Source organism: Erpetoichthys calabaricus, chromosome 7, assembly GCF_900747795.2.
Source record: "Erpetoichthys calabaricus chromosome 7, fErpCal1.3, whole genome shotgun sequence".
Taxonomy (NCBI): domain Eukaryota; kingdom Metazoa; phylum Chordata; class Cladistia; order Polypteriformes; family Polypteridae; genus Erpetoichthys; species Erpetoichthys calabaricus.
In genome coordinates this window covers 138,979,816-139,006,688 of record NC_041400.2, presented here as the reverse complement: position 1 = coordinate 139,006,688, position 26,873 = coordinate 138,979,816, and the positions used below count along the sequence as shown (strand labels likewise).

The window sequence follows — 26,873 nt, the reverse complement described above, 5'->3', positions numbered from 1 at the left end:
AGCCTTCATATTATTAATAATCATTGTACAGTTGTACACAATTGTTTTTTATTAACTGATGTGTGTTTTCTTAGTATGTTGAAATTGCTTCTTTAATGTACATGTCCAGGAATTAGTCAAATTTTTCATCCATAATAATGAAGTGGTCCAATAATGCTTTGGGTTTAAACATAACAAAGGCTTTTGATGCTTCCTATATATCCAATAAGTGTGAGAGAAATAAAATCTGTGCTTTTCTTAGTACTGTACATATTCTTCCAAACACTAGTAACTGAAAAAGTTTGGCCAGTCGAAATTTATCTCCGATTGTATTTTTTTTTTTTTTCACTCTTGTTTTCCAGGTTTACAGCCCGACCTTTAGTGGAAACTATATTTGAGAAAGGAATGGCAACTTGTTTTGCTTATGGGCAAACAGGAAGTGGCAAAACTCATGTTAGTAACATTTGCTGTTAATGTTTGTAGTAAAACTTTAGTTTCTTGTTATGAAGCCATAGTAATTATTCCCTCTCCATAAGCAATGTTATTGTATATTTGAATCTTAAATTTCTTTTTTTAGGTAAATGTTAATAAAACCATTTATTAATAATAGTAATAATAATGATAATGTATTATTATTATTATTTCTATAGTGACTTTCCCATGCTCGAGGCTTTTATACTGTGATATGTTTTATATGATCTTTCAACATTTTTTCTACATTGTCTTTGGATTTGCTTAAGTTAGTTCAAGTTGAATGAGGAAAGTCTATATGGTCTTGAAATGTTGCCAGATCAATGGCTAATCACTATTCTGAATGTTCCAAATTCTAACGAATGTTGTGTTAGAGCTTAGGCAGTGACAGCTTTGGGGCCTTTCGTAATAACCTGTTTTATTTGCTTTGAAATCATATCATCCAGTTGAAATGACCACAGATTCAACTTTAAAATAATCGTATTGTAACTAATCTGAGTCAAATCTGAAGATTCATAACAGTGCTTTGATATTTTGTAAATTAACTATGTGCAAATACTCTGTAAACGTATTTTAACTGGGCTTTGCATCACAAGTAATTGTGATGGTGAGAGCTGTTAAGTATTTATTGAAGTTACTCTGAAAACTCTTTAACTGATGAATATTTAGCTTGGTATTTCTTTATTAAGTTTAAATGTTTTAAGGACTGTTTGTTTTATGATAAATCAAAGACAGAATAATTGTTCTTTAACAAAAATGAAAAGCTGGTCTTTTCTAATTTCTGGCAGATAAACTTGTTGATCTATGTATCTTAGTGAAAGCAGAGGACAAACCCAGACATTTAAAGTTCATGATTTCTTTTTTTTCCCCACAAGACAATGGGTGGTGATTTTTCAGGAAAGAACCAGGATTGTTCCAAAGGAATATATGCATTAGCCGGTATGGAAATTTTTTTTTTTTTCAGAAACCAAAGTGCATTTTCAGCTGTTTTGATTCTTTTTTCTACTTCTAATTAAATAAATGTTCCATGTCTTTCTGCATAGCACGGGATGTGTTTTTAATGCAGAAGAAACCGAACTATAAGAAGCTAGACCTTCAAGTATATGCAACATTTTTTGAAATTTACAGTGGAAAGGTAGGCATATAGTTAAATTATATGCTAGGCTGCTGCATTGATCTAGCATTCTGTGATAGAGATTGACTGGGTGTGGTGTTCTAAGTGATGACTTCTTGTTCCCCTAATGTCTGTATCTGTATGTGTTTCTTGTTTTGTTTTCTGGTATTCCATGTTCCTCCCACGTCTCAAAGACATGCTTTTTAGGTTATCTGGTGAGTCTAAATTGGCTCATTTGAGGGTGGAGTGATGGGTGGTTAGTAAGTGATTAATGAAATGAATTACAGCCTATTCAGAGTTGTTGTATACCTTGCTCCTGATGCACCTTCAATCTCCCACGGGAATAAATTGGGTGAAAAGGGTTGATAATGTTATATATAGTGATTTCCACACAGAGTAACAGCAACTTGTCATATTAAAGGTGTTTGATCTGTTGAATCGAAAAACCAAGTTAAGGGTTCTGGAGGATGGAAAGCAGCAGGTTCAAGTGGTCGGATTGCAGGAACGTGAGGTGAAATGTACAGAGGATGTCTTAAAACTGATTGAGATAGGAAACAGCTGCAGGTAAATATTAATATATCATATTATTTGATATTTAACATCTCTTTGTGGTTACAAAGTGTCACAAGGCCATTTTGATAATTTTTATATAAAGCCTTTTGAGTGTCAAAATAAGTATTGCCATATGCTGTACTGCTGTTGAATGACGTTGATTTTTTTGTCATAAAATTTATTTAAAACCATTTTTGAACATTATTTAACAAATTCGTATTATAAAACTATTTACATTTCATACTTCTACTTTGCTATTACTTAAGTTAATTTAAATGTGATAAAAAAACAAGCTGAAGTATATCCCTGCTGAGCTTTTTAGCAAAGTGGTGTTGGGCACTTTAGAATTAAACTTTTCTTTCTTCATCTTGTAAAGCACTTTGAGCCACATCATTTGTATGAAAATGTGCTATATAAACAAATGTTGTTGTTGTTGTATTTCAGATCCGTATTTATTAATCAAAAGTTAACCAGTGCCTGTATTTATCTGGCATCTCAGATTTACTCCTAGGAATTGCAGTAAAAGTCTGACTAGGATAAGAATATGCCCTATCCCAGAGTAGGGCATGAGATGTATTTATGAAATTCTCTACCCGTACTCCCAGCCAGAATTAGAAGTTCATGTTTGAGTATGAATGAAACCCCAGGTTTATGGGTACCCTGAGTTGCAAAGTGGTACTCATGATCATGGTTTGTAGTTTCTTTGGAAATCATGATGATGCTTTATAGTTTTCTGATACCAACACTAAGGATTTACCAAAAATATAATAATAATTAGGCCTGGGTAAAGATACAGATTTTCCGATTAATCATTTTTCGTTTAAATAATTCGATATTGATTCTCGAAAGTTTCAAGATTGATTTTGTGAATCTCTGTCCTTCTCAATTACAATATGTAGATTTTTGCTTACCTTTCTTTTTGGCATCCGACCCAGTAGATATCACTAATGCGCCTGTTAAGGCTTTCTACGGAAAAAGCACTTTACTATCTAATCGGCGCCTTCAACACTTAAATCAGATGCCTGAACTTCAAATGGGATGTTGGTAAAGAATAACTGAGTTAAAGCAAATCCATATGTAAGCTGTGCAGATCAGACATTAATTATTATTGTAACACAATAAATTTGAGAAATCATTTATCTGGATGTTACCCATAAAAGTAGTCTTGGTATACATCCAATCCATCTACACTTCAGATGGCGGGTAGACCCTACACCTTTGTTGAATACAAGGGCTTTTGACAGATTTTATAGGTTTTGGAACTGTGGTATGCTATACCAAACAAGTGAAGTTATTGTAACAAGGCTTTAGGAACATCTTAAGCAAAAAATCTCCACATTTCACAGGTAAGTGGAGAGAGTAGTCATAACTTGCAACAGCTGAACATCCAGGGCAGCAGATTTCTATGTGACAATCACATGTCACTACATTAAAAATGACTGTGTTGCAGACAAGCACGCTGCATGCCAGTCTCAACGGGAACAACCATTGTTGTTCCAAAAACCTTTCTAGCATTTCCAATGACTGTTTCATTGCTTGACTGCATCAATGACAAGTTTGTGTGTTGGCAAGTCCAATAAATGGTGGTCTTTAAGCATGTGGCTAGCTGTACTGCTAGTGTGGAAAAAGTTTTTAACGTGCCTCACTCATTAAAGCAAGTGGGCTATTGTTGGAATTTTCAAAGCAGCCTGCAATACTAAAGTGAGCTTGTGCACAAAGCATCAGACATGATTATGTCCATAAGCTGCAGTGTACGAATCATATTAGTGGTGTCATCAGCCATGATAGCCGGTTCTTTTTTTAATATTCCTTTTATTCAGTGCAACTGTTAAAAAGCATCAGCTCATTTTAAAATGCTTCCTTTTTGTCTGAGGAGGAAGTGTAAAGACACATTTTCAAAAACTGATTAACGTGACTGTTACATGTGAACAACTTGATATGTGTAACTTTTAGACTTATAGAAAGACACAAGTCTTCTGTTGTATGTATCTTTAATTTTGACTAATTCAAGATTTTTAAATGTCCAGTAAAGGAATAAAGTTTAGTTGAAGGGTGTCTACATGGAAATTCATGACACAATAATAGGTTATTGAATAACATTTATTATTTAAGAAGCGATATTTGATTATTTTATAAAAATATTATTTGCAAGATGATATAGATGTTTTATAAAGTAGATACCATTGCGTTGTATTAAAACAAGGCGCCCCACATAATATGTGTGTACTCTAATGTGGCGATAATTATGTTGAAGTTTGAAAGAGCTGCAGTGCTATGAAAAAGTTTTTATTTTTTTAAAAGCAATGTTATTTTGTTCCACATCTTCAAAATACTGATGCTAAATGTTCATTACTAATGAAGTGTTTCTTCTTAAATGTCATTCCACAATGAATGGTCTCTAAAAGCCACCACTTAGAATACATCTGTGCGTGCTAATTCAATCAAAATAAAATCCATATTGTATCAGGATATTGTGAATCAAAATCGAATCAAATCAGGACATCAGTGCTAATATCCAGCCCTAATAATAATCATCAAAGAAGAAAAAGGAAAACATAATAAGGTAGTATATTGTACTAAGCTGCACACAATTGTTGCCACTTCTCAACAACTTTAGTACTAATTCTGTTACCATCACCGAGATGGAAAGACTGAGACATGCATTGAATGAAAATAAAACTCAATAATGATCTTGTTTATTTAATAATGAATGATTCACAGCCATACTTTCAGAAGAATTACTTTCCCACTGTTACGGCCATAGAAAACAGCCTCACAAAGTAAGTTTCTAATGTTGTATTCACTACTCCAGTGTTCCAGATCATTTTCTAATGTGCAGTGCCATACCATGCCTCTCTCTGTGATTCCCCCATATCTTCTGAAAAGCTTCATCTATCCAATGCCCCCAGAGTCTCTGCCTGCCTTCATGAACTTTCCCAGACTGGTAAAGTGTACTGTAAATGTTCCAGGGGTTTGTGAAATGCAGAGCTCAGTATACCTGTATGACATTTCGCTGTCACTCCCCTATTCTGCCTTGCCTGTCTTCCAGCTGATATGCTGACTACTACAGTACAGTTTGCATCCCTATCCACCTATATATTGATACTATAATTTTGCTTAAAATTCATATATATGTGTCCTCATCCACACTTGGGGCAGTGATCTTTATGTGCATGCTGATTTGCATGAATGCATCTTGCTTTGATATTACCTCATGTGGAGTGATGGGGAAATGTATGAATCTGTGGATTACCTTACACAGTGTAAGGGCATTCACAGTTTGATGTAGAATTTGAGAAATGGTTAGATGTGACATACCCAAATTATCTGTATTGTAAAGCTGCAATTTCCACATAGCATTGCCAACACTTTCATTTCGGCAAAGAGTGCATGGCTTTTCTACATATATGGGAGCGATCACATAACATGCAAGAGTTCTTACATATATTATTCTCTCACTGTCATTTGAAACACAAGCCTTCTTATAAATATGCGCATTGACTTGTAATTTGGGGCCAAATGACAGTGATTAACTTTACAATCACATCTAAAAGGAAGGTCTTACTTCTGTACATTGGATAAAGAGAGGTGCTGAACTGTCAAAGTATTATCACTTGATATTGAGCTGTCTTGAATGGCCAGGACATTACTGCACACATCCAGGAGACTCTAATGGGCTGTGAAAGTATCTTTAGAACATTTAACAGACACCTCAGTTGGGCCTGAATTTATCTCTGACCAAGTTGGATAAACATTGGCATGTTTAAAATGTCATTAATGGAACTGTGACTGCTGAGTACTTGGTGTCTGTTATCACTACAATCCTAGGATCTATTGGCAAATAATGCAAATGCTATAATTAAGGGATGCTGACATGTTAAAAGGGGTGGCATACGTACAGTGTTAACAGTCAGGTTCCCAGATTTAATTCAGAGGCAATTAAAGAAGGCAGCTTAACTATGGCAGTACCCAAAGTGAGGCATTGGATTTGAGAGTAGTGCGAGGATATGGTGAACATTTTTTAGGTTCACTAAAAGATATTTTGGAAAGAGAGGTATGACAATGCTTTGTTCCTTTTGTAAAGGTTGAGAAAATGTTGAACAAGAATATGGATATTGTGAAGAGGTGGAAAATATGCCATTGTAACCATTGAACCAAGAGTGCACATTCTTCCCAGAGGAAGCATAGTTAGAAGCTCCTTTTAAGGCTGCATTGATTTCTGTGTGTTGTGGTGATGCTTGGGATAGTCCATATCAATAAGGCTACTAAGGGTAGATAGAGATTTGGCAAGAAATAAAGCAGGCATTGGATATTGTGTCCATCATTCTACAAAAGGAAATAACAGATTCTCTTATGTTTCAGGAAACTGCCTCTTTTTGATGTAAATTCTGACATTATTTCAGTTTTTCACAAGTCTTGTGTTAAATCTGTTAATGTTATTTTCTCCTTGCTTAGCTTGGAAATCTTAATGTTAGAAACAAAATATGATTAAAAACAAAGTAAGCAGGTCCTGAAAGTCTAATATGAAAGATCTTTTTAATAAGTAAGTATTGTGGAAAGCCTAGTGGATCATCTCATAACACATTCTAATACGTTATGAATTCCAGGTGCAATAGCAACTAGTTTAAATATTCATTCAGCTGTGCTGAAATTAATCTTCTCCTTAAGGTTTATTTTAATAAATATTTGCAGAGTTTAACATATTGTGCCAGTTTTTGTGATTCTTGGTAATCATTTGCTCAATCTTACTGTAGGTAAGGTTTGAGGAAATATTGAAGGACATAAAGCATTTCATGTAAGTAAATGGAGATTAGGAAGTGACATGATTGAAATGTTAAATATGTCTAAGCAGGCATTTTAAAAATGAGGTCCTCAACAAGACCACATTGACACGAATGAAAAACGTGAGGGAAATTTCGCACAAATGTTAGTTTTTCAATACACAGAGAGCTATAATAAACACATAATAAGTTACTAGGTCGAGACATTCAAAACTTGGATGAATAAGACTGACAAGCTTTGTTTGGCTAAATAACCGGGTTTTGTCAAAATTGTTGTAATGCTCTAATGCACTCCTGTTTGGCATTTCTCTGTACAAAGTTATGTTTGATGGTTACATTTTTATCTGCGGTTTTCTTGTGTGACATGTTTATTAAATCACAGAATTATTTTACTGGAAATTGTTAACTTCTGTTTTGTAGAACATCTGGCCAAACGTCCGCTAATGCACATTCTTCAAGAAGTCATGCAGTATTCCAAATTATTCTTCGGAGAAAAGGAAAGATGCATGGAAAGTTTTCGCTTATTGATCTTGCTGGCAATGAGAGAGGGGCAGATACATCAAGTGCAGACAGGCAAACAAGGCTTGAAGGAGCTGAGATCAACAAGAGCTTGCTGGCATTAAAGGTTAGGCGCTAACACTTCCTGGTATTTTAAGTTCAGTTTAAGTTTCAATTTCGTTTTAATATTTTCCTGCTTTCTAAAGGTGTCACATATGCTACAGTGTTTATATATTGACAGTGCTTCTTTGTTTCTTTTTTTATGTTGATTTTGTTTTGGTTATTGGAATTGAAAGTTTAATTAGTAATTTTTGTTAAATTATTTTTCTTTGTGTATTACATGAGAGAAATCCTCTGCACAAATGTCCCAGCATAACGACTGAAACTGTGAATAATATGAGAGGAAATCAAAATTGCATAACTCACAACTGACTAAACATACCTAATTAGACAATCCCTATAAAAGCCTCCTTCACACCACAAACGGTTTATAGTGATTTCTCAGTCATAGCTTTCATTTGCATAATGTTAGTGAGTCATTGGAAGTTGTGGTGTGTTCCTGTAACTACCAGATTTGTAGTTTTATATTCCCAGTGACTTGTTAGGAAAGGTGTCCGACTTAACCCAACTAAATCAGACAGTTTCTGTTTTTTCCAAGGTGGCCTGACAGCCTCTTGTGTGTGTAAGAGCCAACAACCAATGAGTACTCACCCTGAAGTACAATGCATGTAATGTGGTTTTAAGGAAAGAAGACAACAAGGTGTTTTGGACTTTGCAAACAAAAGAGAGGCTTCTCTGCCTCACGTCTTGTGTTTGTTGTATCATAACAGAGTAGATAAAGATAAAAGAAAGGGCCAAAATTGCACTTCAGTTCACCATACCAGAAAAGCATTCATATAGACACCAGTACTGTCAAGAAAATTTGAATTTGAAACTGTACTGAAAATTCTTCACGGAGTTGTGTCATTTGTCATTCCATGTGATTCCTAGTCATGTAATCTGATACAGTCAATGTGATGAGATTCAGCAACTGCAATGATTAAGTTTGACTTGCTGTCTATCCTTAAGTAATGTAATATACGACTGGTTTAAGAGACCCAACAAAGACTAAACTGGTAGATGAAAGAATCAGAAAAACTTTAGAGGACTTAAAGAAACAGTAAATTTAGTGAGGGAAAAAAAACTAAAATGGACTTCAAAAAGTTACGTTTTTTTAGTATAAAGTGGCCAAACTTAGGCGGAGTTTATACTTCACTCGACACAGCACATGCGCCTGCAGATGCTACTGCTATGCAAGTAGTATACTGTTTATACTTGGGTAGCAGTGTGAGATACCATCACAATGAGAAAACAACATTAGGCCTTCCTGTATTGTGATTTGCCCAAAACATCCATTATTTGATATTTGGCCATCAGTCTTCACACATTATACAGTTCATGTCTACATTTTGTCATTTATTACTAAAACATGAAGAAAGTTTCTGTTTTAACGATGTGTTTACATAGATTGTTGTAGACACAAAACACACATCAGATTATTCCCCCATACAATTCTGGGTAGCTCACTCCCAGTTAATCAATCAAGGCAGGAACTGGGAGAACTTCTTGCCCATTCTGAGGCAGTGGGGGGGATAGTATACCAGGCTGCTTGGGCTTATTGACACATTTAGAAGACAAAAGACACTAACGGAGAGGTACGAAGGGATTTAAAGTGGGCCGGATTTATAAGTTTTTTCGTTGGCTCTGGTAATTCTAGTGTTAAATTCTAAGGACACTTTGCCAAAATAGCTCTGAAAAGGATGGACATTTAATGATTACATCCATCAATTCAGGGACACGCACATTCCAGAAAGCATTGGCAGAAGCAATTCCTGGACAAAGCATCAGCTCATCACAAGGTGAATACAAGCACTTACATACACTAGCGTCATTTTAGCATCACCAAATACGCAAATAGCACACTGTGGAAACCCACCAGGAAATCATGCAAACTCCAGGCAGGGAACACCAGGAACGTGACTCCCTGCAAGGCAGCAGCGTCTACCTCTCTGCCACCGTGCTGCCCCCACTTATGTTATTATTAAGAGTATTAATTATTTAAATGAAGTTAATAATTTGTCTGTAAAATGTAACATACGTGCTTTAACACATTTCATCATGAAAAAGACATCAAGAATAAATCTAAGGATTCTAAATGTGCAGAGTTGGAGTATCATAAATTTAATGTGTTCTATGTGGCAGTCACTATCTGCTGCTGCTGTCCACACAGGAGGAAGACCCAGAAGCATGTAGCGATTAACAAGTTGGTCAGTAAGATGATGTTTACAACGTTCTACTTTAATGACACAATAAACTACGAGATTAATGTTAAAATTTCCACTTTAATCATGAAATAGTCCTTTTTATCTTCACTGTGTCCCTATTTTTTTTTCCTCTGTGGCTCTAATATGGTTCCCTACATTCTGATGCCGTTGGAAAGGTGTAAAAAAAAAAAAAGCACAGAAGTTGGTATGTGAGACCTTTAAAATGTATCGTGTCATTATAATGGGGAATATACAACTCTTGTATTGCCTATGCGAGAAATAGTTGAAGAAAAGCACCACAAATACATTTTTATGTCAGCATTTCAGTTTGATTTGCTTCACCACGTCGAACCATTCGTCGAACATTGACACATGCACCTGTAGGATCTGCACATCGGCTTTCTGTCACATGTTGATAGTAAACAAAGACTCTGACGTGACATTCTAAGAACACACTGCACCCCGATGTTTTGCTGACATTAATTTCTAAGGACGTGTTCAGAGGACACATCAAATGAACGCTGGGGACATGTGGCAGCTATGATGCATGCACGTATGAGTTCTGTGCGTGACGTATATACCGGCCCTGACAGTGCAAGATGGTTTGTCTGTATGATACATGTCGTCTTCTTTTTTTTTTTTTTTTTTGGTAACCCATGCCTTTTGTAATGCTTTCAAGATGAGAAGGAAAAATGTGGCTAATCAAAACAACTTGTATAATTAATTAAAAATTCCTTTGAGAGAATAGTTGTCAGCTTTAAATTTTAACTTATTATAGTGAGTCTGCAGCCTTGATTTAAATGCTATGACCAATGGGGTTTCTTTAACATTGGTAGGGTACTGTAGATTGAATGTTCCAGTGTCTTTGTGAGTTTAATTAGCCTTGAAACTTTAAACATATCCTGGGTTACAGTGCATACATTTATTAGTTTTATACGGCAAATGGAATGCTAAACAACTTAAAACTTTTTATTTAAGACCACAAGGACAAGAAAGTCTTGGCAACATCTGGTCAGAACTCATGTTATAATTGTTGAAAAGGAGCATGAATATTTGTAGCTGTGGTCCTATCTTGAGTATGCTTTTCTATAATAATACATTCTCATAGTTCATTTATGGGCTGATATTCATGGGTATAGCACATGATTCTGGAGTTTGGTAGCCTTATAGCTAAAGACTCTTGTGTTTTTACAATAGCTTTAGTTATCCTTGAAACTGAAAGTAATTAGATGTTTGGAACAATACTTGCAGAATTATGACAGATAAATAAAATTATAAATATTAGCCAATTTGCATATATATGTGTGTGTGTGAGGTAAATGGTGTCATTGTGCCTGCTTTAATTACACTCTGTGCATTGTTTATTTGAATATAACGGATGGAAAGCAAGAGGAATAAACTCCTATTTATAAAACAATAGAAAAACATAAAGAAGCAAAAACATAAACACAGAATCTGGATGTCTTGTTAGATGTACTTTTTTTTTTTTGAAACTTTTGCTTATTCATATTTTTCATTTTAATTATAGGAATGTATTAGAGCCTTGGGTCGCAACAAGCCACACACTCCCTTCAGAGCAAGTAAACTCACACAGGTGCTGAGAGATTCCTTCATTGGAGAGAACTCAAGGACATGCATGGTAATTAATGTTATGAAGACAGTTAATTGAGTTATTCTTTCTGTTTGTAAACATGTTCGTATGCTTAATATATGTCATGGGAAAATGTGATTTTTTGCAGTTGTTTAGATACTCCTTATGCACCCATTATCTAAGCAATGATGAGGCATTGCCATCTGCACTGCGCATCTGTTGTTTGTGCATGAATATATATCACTCTGTCTTGTTTGGTAAAAACGTCTTCAAATGTAACTTGACAAATTGCACCAATGCTTTATGTCCATTTTATGAACACACATTTCATTATTGGTTAGTGGAGAGCCAAGACTTATCCTTGCAGGGTTTGTTACAAGACAAGAACTCGCTGTGAATGGGAGGAATTCAGTTACAAGGCTTACTTACTGTTGTTACCACTAGGGGGCGTTGCAGCATCCCAAACCCCAGATACAAATGTACAATACAGACAGAAGCCACGGTTCTAATAAAAAGGTTTATTTGTGTAAATACCTTACAGAAAAGCTTTGAAACTCATAAATATAACACAATCCTTCTCCATCCACTCCTTCAGGTTAGCTTTGTCCTTCCACCCGACTCCAATTCGCCTGGATGAGATCGAGTGGACTGTTTTATATTGGACCCGGGAGTTATTCTTTTGCTATGGCATAGCCTGATGAAAGTACTTCCAGATCAGTCAGATGTCCCATAAAGTAGGGATGATGATCCCCTGTAGCAACACCCTTGGAGGCATTCCCAGGACCCGACAAGTCTGCCTATTAAACTACAATTCCCAGCGTGCCTTGAGGGTGTCTGTATAGGTAGCATTGCCCAGGGATCCTTCCATTTAGTGTGCTGGGAGAGCATGTAATCCTGCCAGGTTGTCTTCCCCCTGACCTTCAACTACATTGGCCTCAAAACTGGGTGTTGTTCCTTGGTGCAACCCTACCGGAATGCCAGTGTACCCACTGCAGCACTGGCATCTTCTGCCTGAGGAAGGATGATCTTTGGCCTGTTTCAGGTACCATTGATAGGCTGTCCTCCTGTCCAAGTAAGGAAACTTGCCCAATTCCAGCCGGGAGACCCACCTATTTGCGGTATCCATCACACTGTATATAGATTCACTTACTTGTACCACTTTAGATTCGTCAATTAAAATATACCTTTGTTTGTGATAACCTAAAAGTATGCTGCGGTATTAATTACAATAGGCAAAAAACTCAGTGTGCCTTGTATATGTGACAATAATGACTCCATAAATAAAAGAAATGGCCAAGTGCCTTTGTGTGAAAATTGATTACACCCTTTGATTCCTAAACTTGTGACACTTATTTTAGTAGTAATAAATGTATTATTTTCAGTTTAGTAAAACTTCCCTTCTCTGTCTTTGATGATTGGTATGAAATCTGTCTGTCACAGACCTCTTTTCTCTTTACCAAGTATTACATTTTGTATTACATTTAAGTACATTCACTTTTTACTCATATAGCCTAAGGAAAGTGCCTTTTTTTTGTTTTCATTTTAGTGATATTCCCAAAGTTTATGCTGTGTAGCTATGTTGTACTAGTAGGCCAGAGATTCTGCCTTAATTGTAGTTCAGAAATGCCATTGCTGTTTTGTTTTTTCTAAAGGTGGACTAGAGAGAGAGGGCAGTAGATGTGTGAATGTAATGTATGGGTTTTTAGTGACTGCTAGGAGTATCCGTCCTATCTTTTAAAGAACTGGACTTATTTAGGCATGTCTTATCTGTAGATTTTTTTTTTTACATGGGAATGATGGACTTTAAATTTCTTGTAAATTGTAAGACTTTCAGGACTTACAGTATAAGTAGCATGTTTTAAGTAGGACTAAGACATGTTTTTTTGGTTTGGTTACATAATTTCTTTCACATGTGGAATCACTATCTGATAAACCAAACACTTTGCATGTGTTTTATTACAGCATACTCTAATTATTACCTTAGCATAGTTGACAGACTTGGCATTGGTTGGTATGGTGGCGCAATGTTTAGCATTCTCACTGTATCAGAGTGCTAAGCTTTAATTCCTGTGTCTGCATAGGCTTTTCTCTGTGCACTTCTGGTTTCCATCCATATGCTAAAGACAAATTATTTTCACATTAGATTTATTATCAAAACTAAACATGCTCATTATGAGTTTGGAGATGCACTGGACTGATGCCTCTTCTAGGGATAGTTCCTGCATTGTTCTTGAAGATTCACCAGGAATAGCCCTGGCCTCTAAAATTGTAAACTAGATTAATTAGGTTATGAAAATAGATGGGTGAAAAAAGGTACTTTAAGTCTTTAAATACCATGTTTATATACTTGACAAAAGCCATTCAAAAATGGCCCTGTCTACAAAAAATTGATTATGTTAAATAACTAAACACTCATGTTAGTAAAAGGATCAGAAACTGTGTCTGTCTGTCTGTCTGTGTGTGTGTCCATCTGGCTGATGTGTCTCTTTCATTCCAAAAGATGGCGTATCATAAACATTTTTCGTAATGAAATGCATTCCATTCTCCAATCTAATAGATGGCACTAGTGCTGGGCGATATGACCAAAATTCTATATCACGGTATTTTTCAAAATTATACAGGTTTCACGGTATTCAACAGTATTTTTTTCCCATGCATGAGTGAATGTTAACCACATTTTCCACTGCAATTACTGCAGTAGACTGGCTAAGAATAATTTATTCCACCGTCATGAGAATTGTACATTGTACAAAAAAAATTTTAATAATGCACACAAGTATTAATACAGGTTTGCATGGCCCCATAAAGTGATAGTTTTCAAGGGGTTGGCACTAATGAAGAGAAGGAATCATATTGCATGACAGTTGCAGTCAAAATATAGAACCTTTTTATTGAACAAATTTTGCAAACAACTTAAACTAAAATTTTGACAACATATTTTCAACCATACAAAGAGGCATTTTAGACTTAGTAAAATATCCAGAGGTGCTTGTCAAAAGTTGTATTGTACTGAACATGTCTTAGAAAAGGAATAAATAGTAAATATTTTTTGTAAACCAACTACACTTTCTGTTAATGTTAACAATTTCTGTCCACTGACACGTTAAAGTGACTTTTTAAACAACTTTTCCATCATTAAACTGCATAATATTTAAACTAATAAATAATAACAATAAAATAAATAATAGTGCAACTTCCAGTAATAATACTATTACTTCAAGACCAGGTGCATTACACAGTATTCACCAAATAAAAATAAACTAAAATAAAACAAGTGCAACTTAGTGATGACATCTTTACCAACTGAACCATCATTAAGGCAAATTGCATTAATATGGACCTTGCTTCAAGCTAAGCTATATACATAAATAATAAAACTGCAACTTGCATTTATAATGCTTTTTGTGGTATAGCCCTACATCATATTAGGGCGACAGTGAAGAAAAAAAAAATACAGACACAGGGAAGAAAAAAAAAACTATATGTCGAGAATAAATTCGACAGGTTGACTTTATTCTCGACGCTTATGTCGAGATTAAAGTCGACATTTCCACTTTATTCTTGCCGTTTATGTCGAGATTAAAGTCGACATTTCCACTTTATTCTAATAGTTTATTTTGTAATTAAAGTAGAATGTCGTAAACTAAACTTCATCCTCAAACCAATGTTTAATTTACTAGATTTTCTCAAACCCTGTCATAAGTTAATGTAGCACATTAAATGCTTTGTGTTAAGTGTTCCCCGACCCAGTTGTTAATCACTACGCTTCTTAAACAGACTTCCTCAACACTTAAGAGGAGGCGCAGGCAGCGATCGCCGCACAGAATCCATTCACTTCATGATATTCCTGCTCTCTGAAAATTTAGAATGCTAAGATATATACTTGATATCATTTTCAGGATGAAATGCATTAAAGCAGGTATTAAACATGCACGGTAGTGCTACTCCCTCACAGTAAGGGGTCCCCAGGTGTACATTCAGTGTAGAGAACTTTATGGCAGGTGTGACGAGGCTCCAAAAAACTGGATGTATGAATGGGTATTGCACAGGTTTAACTTAAATATTGTGTAAATGTTGGATTCGTGATCTGGTATTTGGAGACACGAACACAGAATTCAATGGATGTTCTTCTGAGCAGGCTTTCTTTATTGCATGCATGCTGTCTCTGTCTGACATACCAAACCCCCAGTTCCTATCCTTTCTTTTTCTTTATCCACATAACCAATCACCACACGATAAACGTCTTTGTGAAATTAAAACTAGTTAAAAACTTAGACCACGGAGTGTTCAGAACTTAAAAAAAAAAAAAAATCTTCCTTGTACGTGTTTAATTATGCCATCCATTCAGGGTTGCACCCATCCCAGCAAGTATTGTGTGCGAGGCAGCAGAAAATCCTGAACAGGGCGCCAGCACGTCACAGGGTGAATACGAGCAATACATACACTAGCAGGGTTAATATAGCATAACAAAACCCCACATCCTACATGACTTTGAAAGGAAACTGAAGCACGCCAAATAAACCCACCAGAAAAACATGCAAATTCAAAGCAGGGAACACCCGGGACACCATTGCTGCGAGGCAGCAGTGCAACCTCCACACCACCGGTGGTGCCCCCACATGATTAATACATGCTTTAATGCATTTCATCATGAAAATTATATCAAGTTCTTATCTTAGCATTCTAAATGTTCAGGGAGCAGGAATATAATGAAATAATGTATTCTGTGTGCTGCTTGCGCCTCCTCTTAGTGCAAGCGGAAGTCAGTTTAAGAAGCACGTAGCGATTAACATGGCTCCAGGAACACTTAACACAAAGCATTTAATGTGCTACATAACTTATGACGGGGTTTGAGAAAAATCTAGTAAATTAAATATTCATTTTAAGATGAAGTTTAGTTTATGATGTTCTACTTTAATAACAAATTACGAGAATAACGTCAACATGTCAACTTTAATCTTGACAAACGGCAAGAATAAAGTTAACATGTCGACTTTATTCTCGTCCAAAGCATTGAGATTAAAGTGGAAATGTTGAGAATAAAGTCAAGATGTCGTCACACTATTACGCTGTACCCAGGTACATTACACTGTATTGAAAAAAAATAAAACAAGTACAACTTTGCTTGTGATAGATAGATAGATAGATACTTTATTAATCCCCAAGGGGAAATTCACATACTCCAGCAGCAGCATACTGATAAAAACAATATTAATTAAAGAGCAATAAAAACGCAGTGCAAGTTAAACAAAAACAAAACAAATGCAAGGTGGAGAGTGCGAGGCAGGTATAATAGACAATAATCTTGTATAGTGCTTTTATGAATCCACTGCAAATGTTAATGCTGAGGTCTATGCTGATTTCTTAGATTTCAACCTATCCTAGATATGTTGCACTGCTATTATTCAAATAAAAAATTCAAGTAAAATGCTATGTTCTGAAGAAACCCAGCACTCAGGGTATACTGTAGAATAAAATGGCAAATATAATTAAAATATTCATTATAGAACCAGTGTGCTTACATAATTTTTTTCCTCAACTTTTCAAAAATTTAAAAAAAAAAATCAGTCTTTGTTCAGATAAGGTGTTATGGAATTTCAGAACAAATTTTTAATAGCACAATGTTAACCCATCTGGTATTACACAAAATATTGCTTTAAGACTGATTTTTGATCTATCTATAGAAGATAAAAAGATTATTACACAAACATGTGACCTTGCAATGTAGACACTTGATGATATTGCTCACAGGTTGGGCATTGGTACAATTTTAGACAAGATATAAATGAACAATCTGAAGTTGAATTGTGACATGCCTGGTATAAATTGAAGTAGAATGTATTTTGTGAAAGGCAAAATTACGTTTCTGAAATTTTAATTGGAAGATCTAGCTCCCATCAGTCTGTGAGATCAGTAAAGCATGCTTTCCTTGCCAAATTGTTGCTATACTCTGGAGATCATATCTGCATCATCCAGACCAAGCAGTACTTCCTCAGGAATAGATAACAGATGAGAGATGAGAAAAGTTGAGTAGGTTGTCTGTGATAATGTTTTTGATTTGTAAATGGGGAAATGAGTCCCTGGAAGATTATTCTGGGAGCTCAATAGTTAAACTGATAATACAGGGTGAGTCAAAATTATGTTAACACTAATGGTACTGCAATGTATATACTTATATACAATTTTTGTGGATGATTTATGTGCCACATATGGTACATGTGTTGAACATGATGGTGAACAGGTTGAGACATTCCTGTAAATCATCTTGCACATATGAAGTATATTTTGTGAATAAATTGTTTCTGCCATTCAAATGTTAACATAATTTTGACTCACCCTGTATATTTGTGTCATTTTAGAGATCTCTAAATGTCATAATACTTAGTGCCTTCCATAGATTATTTTAAATAGTGTTTTCAACATTATTGTGCTACTGTTGGACCTATTGAGTTAAAATGTATGTTTGCAAGTAAGTGCATTTCCAAATGGATAGCATCTTTGATTACATACATCATTAAAAAGAACTGGTACTCTTCTTAACTTAGCTGGTAACTACTCTGTAATCTTTAAAAATGGTAACATAAAGGCCCATAATGCTGTGTATTCTCCCAAACAGTATGCATTTTTAAAATTGAGTATCAGGCAACCTGTCTTTTTTTTAAAAAAAAAACTTTTTTATTTATTTTTTTAACAGATTGCTACAATTTCCCCTGGAATGGCATCATGTGAAAACACTTTAAATACCCTAAGATACGCAAATAGGTTTGTGAAAGCTATGGTTGCTTTTTTTCTACTATATAACATCTTTTGTGTTTATAGGCCCCCCCCCATCCACCCCCCAAGTACAATACTACAAAGTAAGTCTACAAATGCTACAATATAATAAATACACTAAGGTGACAACTTTTGCTTATATTTAACCAAGATAACAACAGTATTTGTGTGCAAATATATGCAGTGTTTTCAGTTTTAGCTTCTCTGTCTGACTTTCTCTCGAAAAAAAAAAAACCTGAAAAGGGAAGTATCATTTTTTTTTTTTTAATAAAGTCTATATTAAAGCCTGCCAACGAAAAGTGACTTCACAGATAGCAGTTACTGGAATTCACAAGTTTTCTTTGCCAAACAAAGATTCCAATTTCAAATATGTATCAGCAAAGCTAGAAAAAATAGGAAGTGCAGTCATGAAAGCAGTTCTTCACTCAAGGATTGATAGGAATCAGGGACAAACCAGAAAATCCTGTAGTTGAATCAGATCATACCCTGGTAGCTTATTTAAAAACAAAAAAAAGAAAGTAAGTGGTTTAGCTTCGCTATCTTGGTTAGCTAACCAAGCAAACTTTATTGACTGTAAGGGGTCTTCTCTTGTTTGAGCAGTTTCTTATAATAACTCCATTTGTGTTATTTATGTGAAAAGGGAAATGTTTTCCACCTAAACTTAATTGGGAAGCTTTGATGTTTGGCCATTTGTCCTCACAAGACTTTGCTTTTTGCTTTCTGCTTTATCTTGGACCTTTAGAGTAAAGGAATTTGGAATAAGTCCTTCAGACATTCCCTTCTCGCAGGGTAGCAGCAGTCGCTCTGAGCTTTCTCCTACCTATGAGTATGATGACTTTTCTACTTCACCTATCAGGTGTACCTTTCTGCATTTCACAAAACTTTGTTTCCCTTCATTTTTTTTTTTTTTTTTGCATTTACATCACAGTGCTTGTAGATGCTAATATATTTACAGTTATCTTCCATATAAATTTTTATTTTGTTTTATCTTACCTGTATGGCAAGTATTGCATGTCCCTTAACCTTTTTGTTTTGCATGCTTGTTGCTTATAAAAAAGTAAAACGATACATTCCTTTTTCTTAGAATGTGGAATGAAATGGTAATGTCAACTTTACTCTAGACTTTCACTATTTTTATACTTAAAAAGTAATTATTTGTTGTTTATTTTAAGAAACAAAAGCTGCTTTCAGCCAAAATACTGTATTATACATTATTATAGAAATTAAGATTCAGATTTTTCAAAAAGTCATGAATGCTTGTAAAATTTGCATTATAATACAAAATATATGTTTGAACTTACAGACCTGAAAATTAAAAATATGCTTATGAATTCTGACCACAGACTTGTTGCTACTCTGAAGATCCAGCTTAGGTCCAGTAGGCTACCACTTACTAGGAGGATGAAGCTGGACTTGGCCAGACTCCAAGATCTGGCTGTTTCTAATTAGTTTGCATACAGTTAGTGTAAGGAACTTGCAGACTTGTGTACATCTACTGATCCTAATGTGATGTGGGAGACCTTCTGTGGGAAGACTCTGAAGGTTAAAGAGGGTTGTGTTGGTGTTGCCGATGTTCCCAGAAGTATGTATTTCATCTCGCAGGGTACCCTGGATATTAATGAGAAGAGTTGCAGTGCACGGCTTGATGGCAACCCCGGTCTGTACTGGGAACTGAGAAGGATGGTACGAGGGCTCTGAGGGCAGATAAGGAGGCATTTGTTAGAAGAATTTGTGAGCAACAGACACACCATCCATGGTCTAGTGACCCACGTCCTGCTTACAGAGGAATTGAAGCATTACATGAATCTAAATCTGTTCCTTGGAGAGTCACAGTGAGGGCAGGAGATGGAACGGTCCTTACGGATGACGCTGCAGTTGTGACCCACTTGGCTAGCTACTTTAAGCAGCTGTTTAAAGCTGATCCTCCGGCTAGGATGTTGGACATCTCTGGGTCCACAGTTCTTAAGTTAGATCCTCCCAATTAACTACCCAATCTCACTGAGATGAACCAGCTGAGGGTAGGGAAGGCTGCAGGGATCTGTGATATCTGAGGCGAACTTCTCCAGGCTAGTGGTAAAGCTGTCGTCCTGGCTTTGCAAGCATTCTTTGCTTCCATTTAGGAGATGAGTATGGAGAAAGATCACTGTCAAGTATAACTTGTAATAATTTAAGTCAAATTTACATTTCACATGTGAAAATTATGCTTGCACTTCTGAAACTTTATGGCAAGTGTGGCAGGGCTCCAAGAAGCTGGATGTATGAATAGGTATTGCATTGGTTTAACTTAAATATTTTGTGTAAATGTTGGGTTTGTGAGCTGGTGGTCGGAGACATGAACACAGAGTTCAATGGGTATTCTTCTGAGCAGGTTATTTTTATTGCAGGTGTGCTGTTTCTTGCAAACATACCAAACCCCCAGTTCCTATCCTTCCTTTTTCTTTCTCCACATAACCAATGACCACACAATAAATGCCTTTGTGAAAGTAAAACTAGCTATAAACTTAGGACACTGATTGTTAGGAACTTTTAATGAACTTTGAAAATTCTTCGTTGTGCATGTTTAATTATTCCATCCATCCATCCATCCAGGGTTGCACCCTTCCCAGCAAACGTTGTGCGAGAGGCAGGAACAATGCCTGGATTGGGTGCCAACTCATTGCTGGGTAAATACAAGCACACACATACTCTAGGGTCAATTTAGCATAACAAAACCTCACATCTTATACCTTTGGAAGGAAACTGAAGCATGCCGAGTAAACCCAGAAAAGCATGCAAACTCCAGGCAGGGAACACCCGGGACATCTTACTGAGAGGCAGCAGCGTTACCACACGTCACCGTGCTCCCACTATACATGCTCTAATGCATTTCATCATGAAAATGATATTAAGTATTTATCTTAGTATTCTAAATGTTCAGAGAGCACTAAAATCATGAAGTTAATGCATTCTGTGTGTCGATCGCTGCCTGCGGCTCCTCTCAGTCTAAGAGGAAGTCAGTTTAAGAAGCACGTAGTGATTAGCAACTGGGTCTGGGAACGCTTAAAACATTTCATGTGCTACATTAGTTATGATGGGGTTTGAGAAAATGTAGTAAATTAAACATTGATTTTAAGAGGACGTTCAAATTTAAAGACAAAATAAACTACAAGATTAAATTGGAAATGTTGAGAATAAAGTCAACATTTCGACTTTATTCTCAACATACACTTTTTTTTCTTCATTGTGTCCGTATTTTTTTTTCCTGTCCATGGCCCTAATACACTTCTGTACAACATGTAATTAACAATAAAAACTGAGAGCATGAAATTAACAAATTAACGTTGGTGGGTTTTAAACTTTACATAATAACATCTTAGCTGAGTCTCCAGGGGCCTCATGCATAACGCCATGCGTAGAACTCGCACTATAACATGGCGTAAGCACAAAAGCAGGAATGTGCGTACGCACAGAAAAATCCAGATGCAGGAATCTGTACGTACGCAAACTTCCACGTTCTTCCGCTACATAAATTCCAATCAGCGTGAAAAGTAACGCATGTGCACGCGCCTTCTGTCCCGCCCCAACTCCTCCCAGAATTACGTCTCTTTGAATATGCAAATCAATATAAATAGCCCTTAAGCTCAGCCTTCTGTGAAAAGACAATGGGAAAAGCACGGCAGAAAATATAAGAATTTCAGCGAATACCAAATGGAGGCAAAGGAAAAACGTACAATTTGTTGGTTTAAACAGTGGTATAATCAACAAAATGAAGTTGATCAAGTGACAGAGTGTCGGAGAAACTCGAAAGCTCAAGTTCACAAAGTTGCACAGTGCCCGAAATAAAAAAGAAATCACATATCAAAGTCGCCGTGAAAAGGCGAGTCGTAGCCCACCGTCTGAGTATCATATGAAAGCTTATTAGGGTACAGACAAAAAAAATAGGCACACAGTGGGGAAAAAAGCACGAAATGTCAACTTTAATCTCGAAATTTCCACTTTAATCACGTAGTTTATTTTGCTATTAAAGTAGAACATCATAAACTTCATCTTAAAATTGTTTAATTTACTAGTTTCTCAAATCCCATTGTAACTAAAGTGGCACATTAAATGCTTTGTTCTGTATTTGATCTTCTATGTGCTCTGTGTGTGAATCACTACCTGCTTCTTAAACGGGCTTTCTTTTTCTCGGACAGGACACAGAATCCATTACATTCGTGATATTACAGCTCTCTGAATAATTAAAATACTGAGATGTATACATGATATCTTTTTCATGATGATAGGAGTTAAACCATGTTATTAAACATGGGAACACGGTGGCGCAGTGCTTGTTCATGTCTCACACAAGGGGCTTGCTGCGCCATGCGCGACCTTCAATGAAATAATTTATTGCAGCAGTACTGTCTCTTTCAAACGTACTAACCTCCAATTCCTGTCCTTACTTTTCTTTCTCCAAATACCCAATCACCACACAATCAGCTCTGTAATAGACGTGAAGCCATTTGTAAGCTTAGAATGCCGATTCTTCAAAACTTTTAAGGAACATTGAAATATCTTCGTAGTACATGTTTAATTATTCTATCCGTCTATCCTTCCAGTGTCGCGTCAGCACGAGCAAGAATACAACGCAATGCAGGAACAATCCATGAACTAGCTAGCGCTGCGGCACCGTGTCCTCACATGTTTAATTATTAACAATACAGATTATTTAAATGAAGTTAAAGGTTTATCTGTATAATATAATCAACATATTTTGCTGCATTTCATCTTAAAAATGATATCGTCATCATATGTAAATACGCGCTTTATAAAGTGGCGCAGGTTGTGCAATATTATAACTGTATCCCAAGTTTACAGTGAGGTGATTGTACTTATAAGTCCAAACAGTTCTACAAGGAGCACTTGATGGACTGATTTAGTGCGTTTATAGTTCTTGGGATGAAACTTTTTCTAAACTGCGAAGTCCATACAGGGAAGTCTCGGAAACTTTTTGCCGTGGCTGAGTCAGCGTCTGCTTCATGCTGTACACCGATAATTCTCTTTCCGATCAGCTGCTGCTGTGATTCCCCACTCAGATACAGTGATATAAATACTCTGAGTGGTGCAGTGAGAGTAATATGGAAAAAGATGATCTGCTCTGGCAACCCTTAACGGGAGCAGCTGAAAGAAGAAGAAGATGCATTGAGAGTAACAACGCTAAAGCAGTTATAGTATTTGGAATTATTATTTGGACCATTCTATTGCTGCAGGTTAATTACAATCAGATGCATTACACTAATAAACAATATGCAGTTAATTTCAGTGTATTTATAAAGCCGCTTCAGGAATGTGGGTCTAAGAAAGAAAGGGTGACCACGCAGGAACAGTAGCACTGCTTTGACGCTGGGTGCCGCCAGTCTGCAAAACCGAGCGTAGAAATTGCGTACGCCAGGGCATGAGTTACCGTGGAAAAGTGCGTGGCTTTACGGCAAGTTTAGGTTTTATACATCGCGATTTGAGCGTGGAAAGTTCGTACGCACCGTTTATACATGAGGCCCCAGATGTTTTACTGCGCCCATTAAACATCACAGTACATCTTACTCATTAGATATGACAGTGTGCCCAGTTTGTCATTGACCTGGGCAAAACTGAACTGCCATTTAACAAAGGCACCTGTCTTGTTGCGAAGCTTTGAAAATTAAGTTGGTCCAACTTAATGTAACTCCTTTGTGTCTGGTCAGATAGAAAATGTTGAAACGTTATTTCTTTCTTTTTCTCCAAATAAAGGGCCCATTTTAGTGAAGCACATCAGATTAATAAGTCCTTAATTTGAATTTGTGATATTGTTTTTATTTTGCCACTAAGCTGTTTAACTTTGTCCTGCCAAACACTTGACAAAAATGGCTACTTATTTTAGTTTTTGTGAAAATAAGTAATTTTTCCTCACATACACTTTGAAATGTATTCTTTAAGTTCTGATCATGTAGATGCTTCTAAGTGTACTAATAATTTTCATGGTAGAGCAGAAAACATATGCAAGGCCTACAGTGAGTTGGTATGATTTTGTCTGAATTAAAGCATTTACATGTCGTTTGCTGTGGGTTTATGACAAGAATTTCATCAGTTAGAAACAAACCACACTCTTTATAGGGAAATCATCAATAAAATCGATTATTCCATTTGTGAAACGCACAAAGATTCATAATTTCACAGTTTATTTAAAAAAGATTGACTGTTACATGTCCTGGCCTCTGCAAACAAAACAATGTATTGACAACTGTGTTGCATGGATTTCTTTTGCAATAAGTTCAAGTAACCTCACTATGCACAAAAGCACATATGAATGAGATTTGGAATGTTTATACATATCTGCATTCTCTCTAATGATAATATAAGTGTACAGTATTGATTATATTTAAATATGTAATCATTTTGTGTGCTCAGAGTGAGTATAATTTGCTTTTATGAGGCTGCAGTACAGCTCAGCAGAGCAAGTAAATGCTGCTGTTCTGGAATGGAAAGCATATATTTTGTATTTTGTTGTAAATGGTAGCTACGCATTCATAAATATGAATAGGAGGAGGAGGAGGTTGGGAGGCTGTACTTCAAAATGATAATGCCAGTTTAGATGGAAACTGAAAAAAAGTCCCATAATATTTCATAACTGTTTTTGAAGTAACACAAAACTGAATAGAGAGATCTAAAAGTTTAAATTCAGGTTTGAAAATTCACACTAATAATTGCAGAAATTAAGTTGAAGATAAATGTGACCTCTGTAATGACTATAAACTACACACTGATGCTAATAATAAAAAGCTTCAGTTTTTCTGTGTTGTGTAATTTGGGCAGGTGAGATGGAGCTTAGAATTTTACCAAGGTAGAGTCTGTTAAATGGACACCTAAATGCCTGGCAGATTTAAGTATTTGAGGTAGAAATAATGGAGTCTGAAGACTGGTAATGTTTGCCTAACTAAAGAAAATAAATACAACAAAAATATATTGGTTGTTTGGTAACCATTGCAAATCAGTGTTCAAATTTTCTTGGGATACAGACTGGCATGTTTTACCATATGCATATTTCTCTTATTTACTGTTGTTCCTCCTATTTCCTTTTGGGTGAGTCCCAAACATATGGTAAACCACAATTGTAAATTGTGATATGCACAAACCTAGAGCCTCAGCCTATGCTGTCTTATTGAGTGATCTCTGTGTGAATTTCACAAGTGATAAAACAACTATAAGTGACTATTATTCAATTTTGCTTAAAAATACAGACATTTAAACTCTTATTTTACATTATTAGTTGTATTTCCCACAGAATACCGCAGTCTATAAGGGTAATTCTGGGTATTATTCTCTTCACTGGGTGTTAGGGTTACACAGTGGTTTATGTTGCTGCCTCAGAGACCTGGGAAACTGGATGTGAACCTCGGCCTGATTATTGTAAATGTGAAATTTGCAAAAGCTGTATAGGTGAACTAGTTACTGTATGTTGTCCATATATGAGAAGCTTGGGGTGTTTTTGTTGGTGTGTCCTCAAATTAACTGGCGTCCCATTGGGATGTGGTTCCTTCCTTCTGCCCAATGGCTTGGAAACCCCACAGTATTGAAACTGAATAAGACAGGATGAAGAAAATAGATGGATGATTAGGCATGTGTATGACAGTCATTAATTGCAGGCTTAAATAGCCTATTTTCTTAAGTTATTTTAGCTGTAAATAGGAGCAGGAATTGTTTATTAATCTGAAAAAAAATGATTGTAAAGGTATGTAATAACAGCCACATCTAATTGAGAAATGCACTTTATAGGTCTATTCCAGTCATTTTCTCATTAGTGTTGAGTTTAATTTTGTTTTTAAAATATAAATAGTACTAAAATATAATGAAAGATGGAAAAGGAGACATTACCATTCTAACTACACATTTAAATATAAATACATAATTCAGACTAAGAAATTAAATGTAATATTTCAATGTCATGTGACCCTAGAGTTAAGGAATTGACTGTGGACCCTATAGAAGGACGGCCGAATATTCATGCTGCAAATCAGCTTGATGCTTTGGAGAGTCAGTGGGGAGTTGGAAGTTCGCCTCAAAGGGATGATCTTAAGTTGCTTTGTGAACAAAATGTGAGTAATATTTCTCAATTCTCTATTTTTTATTAATATACTGGTTTACTTTATTTAACACTACAATTACCAGAGCCTACGAGAAAACTCGTAAATCTGGCCCACCTTAAATCCGTACGCACCTCTCCGTCAGCATCTTTTGTCCTGTAATTGTGCCGATTAAGACAAGCAGCAAGGAGCCTGCTATTCCATCCCCCCACCGTCGCAGAACGTTCACAAAGTTCTCCTAGCTCATGCCTTGATTGATTATCTGGGAGTGAAGTGCTGGAGTTTTAGAATGGAAATAATAGATAGTTATTTGGAACACACACATTTCATGTGTGTTCCGTTTCTACAGTATTCTGTATAAACACATTGTTAAAACAGAAACTTTTTCATATTTTAGTAATAAATGTTAGAAAATGTAGGCATAAACTATAGAATGTGTGAAGCCTGAAGTCCAAAGATCAAATAAACACTTTCACAAAAGGTTCAAAGATAAGACAACAGCTTCCATGGCGTAGCGGTAAGATTTGCTGACTTGTAATCAAGAGTCCCCGGTTTGATCGCGACTGCCTCCTATATTTGCTGTTTTCGGTAGTGAGCTGCTCTTATTGTTGTTAATATACAGTACACACATACATTTGTTTTGTGTCTGTAACAGCCGCTGTACATTTACAGTGCATCCGGAAAGTATTCACAGCGCATCTCTTTTTCCACCTTTTGTTATGTTACAGCCTTATT

The 26,873-nt window shown here is 35.9% G+C and overlaps 1 protein-coding gene across 3 annotated transcripts in view; it reads left to right on the top strand.

The window, feature by feature from the left end:
- Positions 1 to 26,873, top strand: part of kif2a (kinesin family member 2a) — a 151,522-nt gene that overhangs the window by 107,684 nt on the left and 16,965 nt on the right. The window contains exons 10-18 of one of the 3 annotated variants that reach the window (XM_028805458.2): positions 342 to 432; positions 1,326 to 1,389; positions 1,494 to 1,585; positions 1,986 to 2,128; positions 7,318 to 7,522; positions 11,227 to 11,337; positions 17,984 to 18,051; positions 18,806 to 18,889; positions 26,012 to 26,150. In XM_028805458.2, coding sequence (XP_028661291.1) covers positions 342 to 432; positions 1,326 to 1,389; positions 1,494 to 1,585; positions 1,986 to 2,128; positions 7,318 to 7,522; positions 11,227 to 11,337; positions 17,984 to 18,051; positions 18,806 to 18,889; positions 26,012 to 26,150 — 997 coding nt within the window. Of the gene's footprint in view, positions 1 to 341; positions 433 to 1,325; positions 1,390 to 1,493; positions 1,586 to 1,985; positions 2,129 to 7,317; positions 7,523 to 11,226; positions 11,338 to 17,983; positions 18,052 to 18,805; positions 18,920 to 26,011; positions 26,151 to 26,873 lie in introns of all 3 variants that reach the window. The other 2 variants (XM_028805457.2, XM_028805459.2) reach the window with 2 other exon arrangements.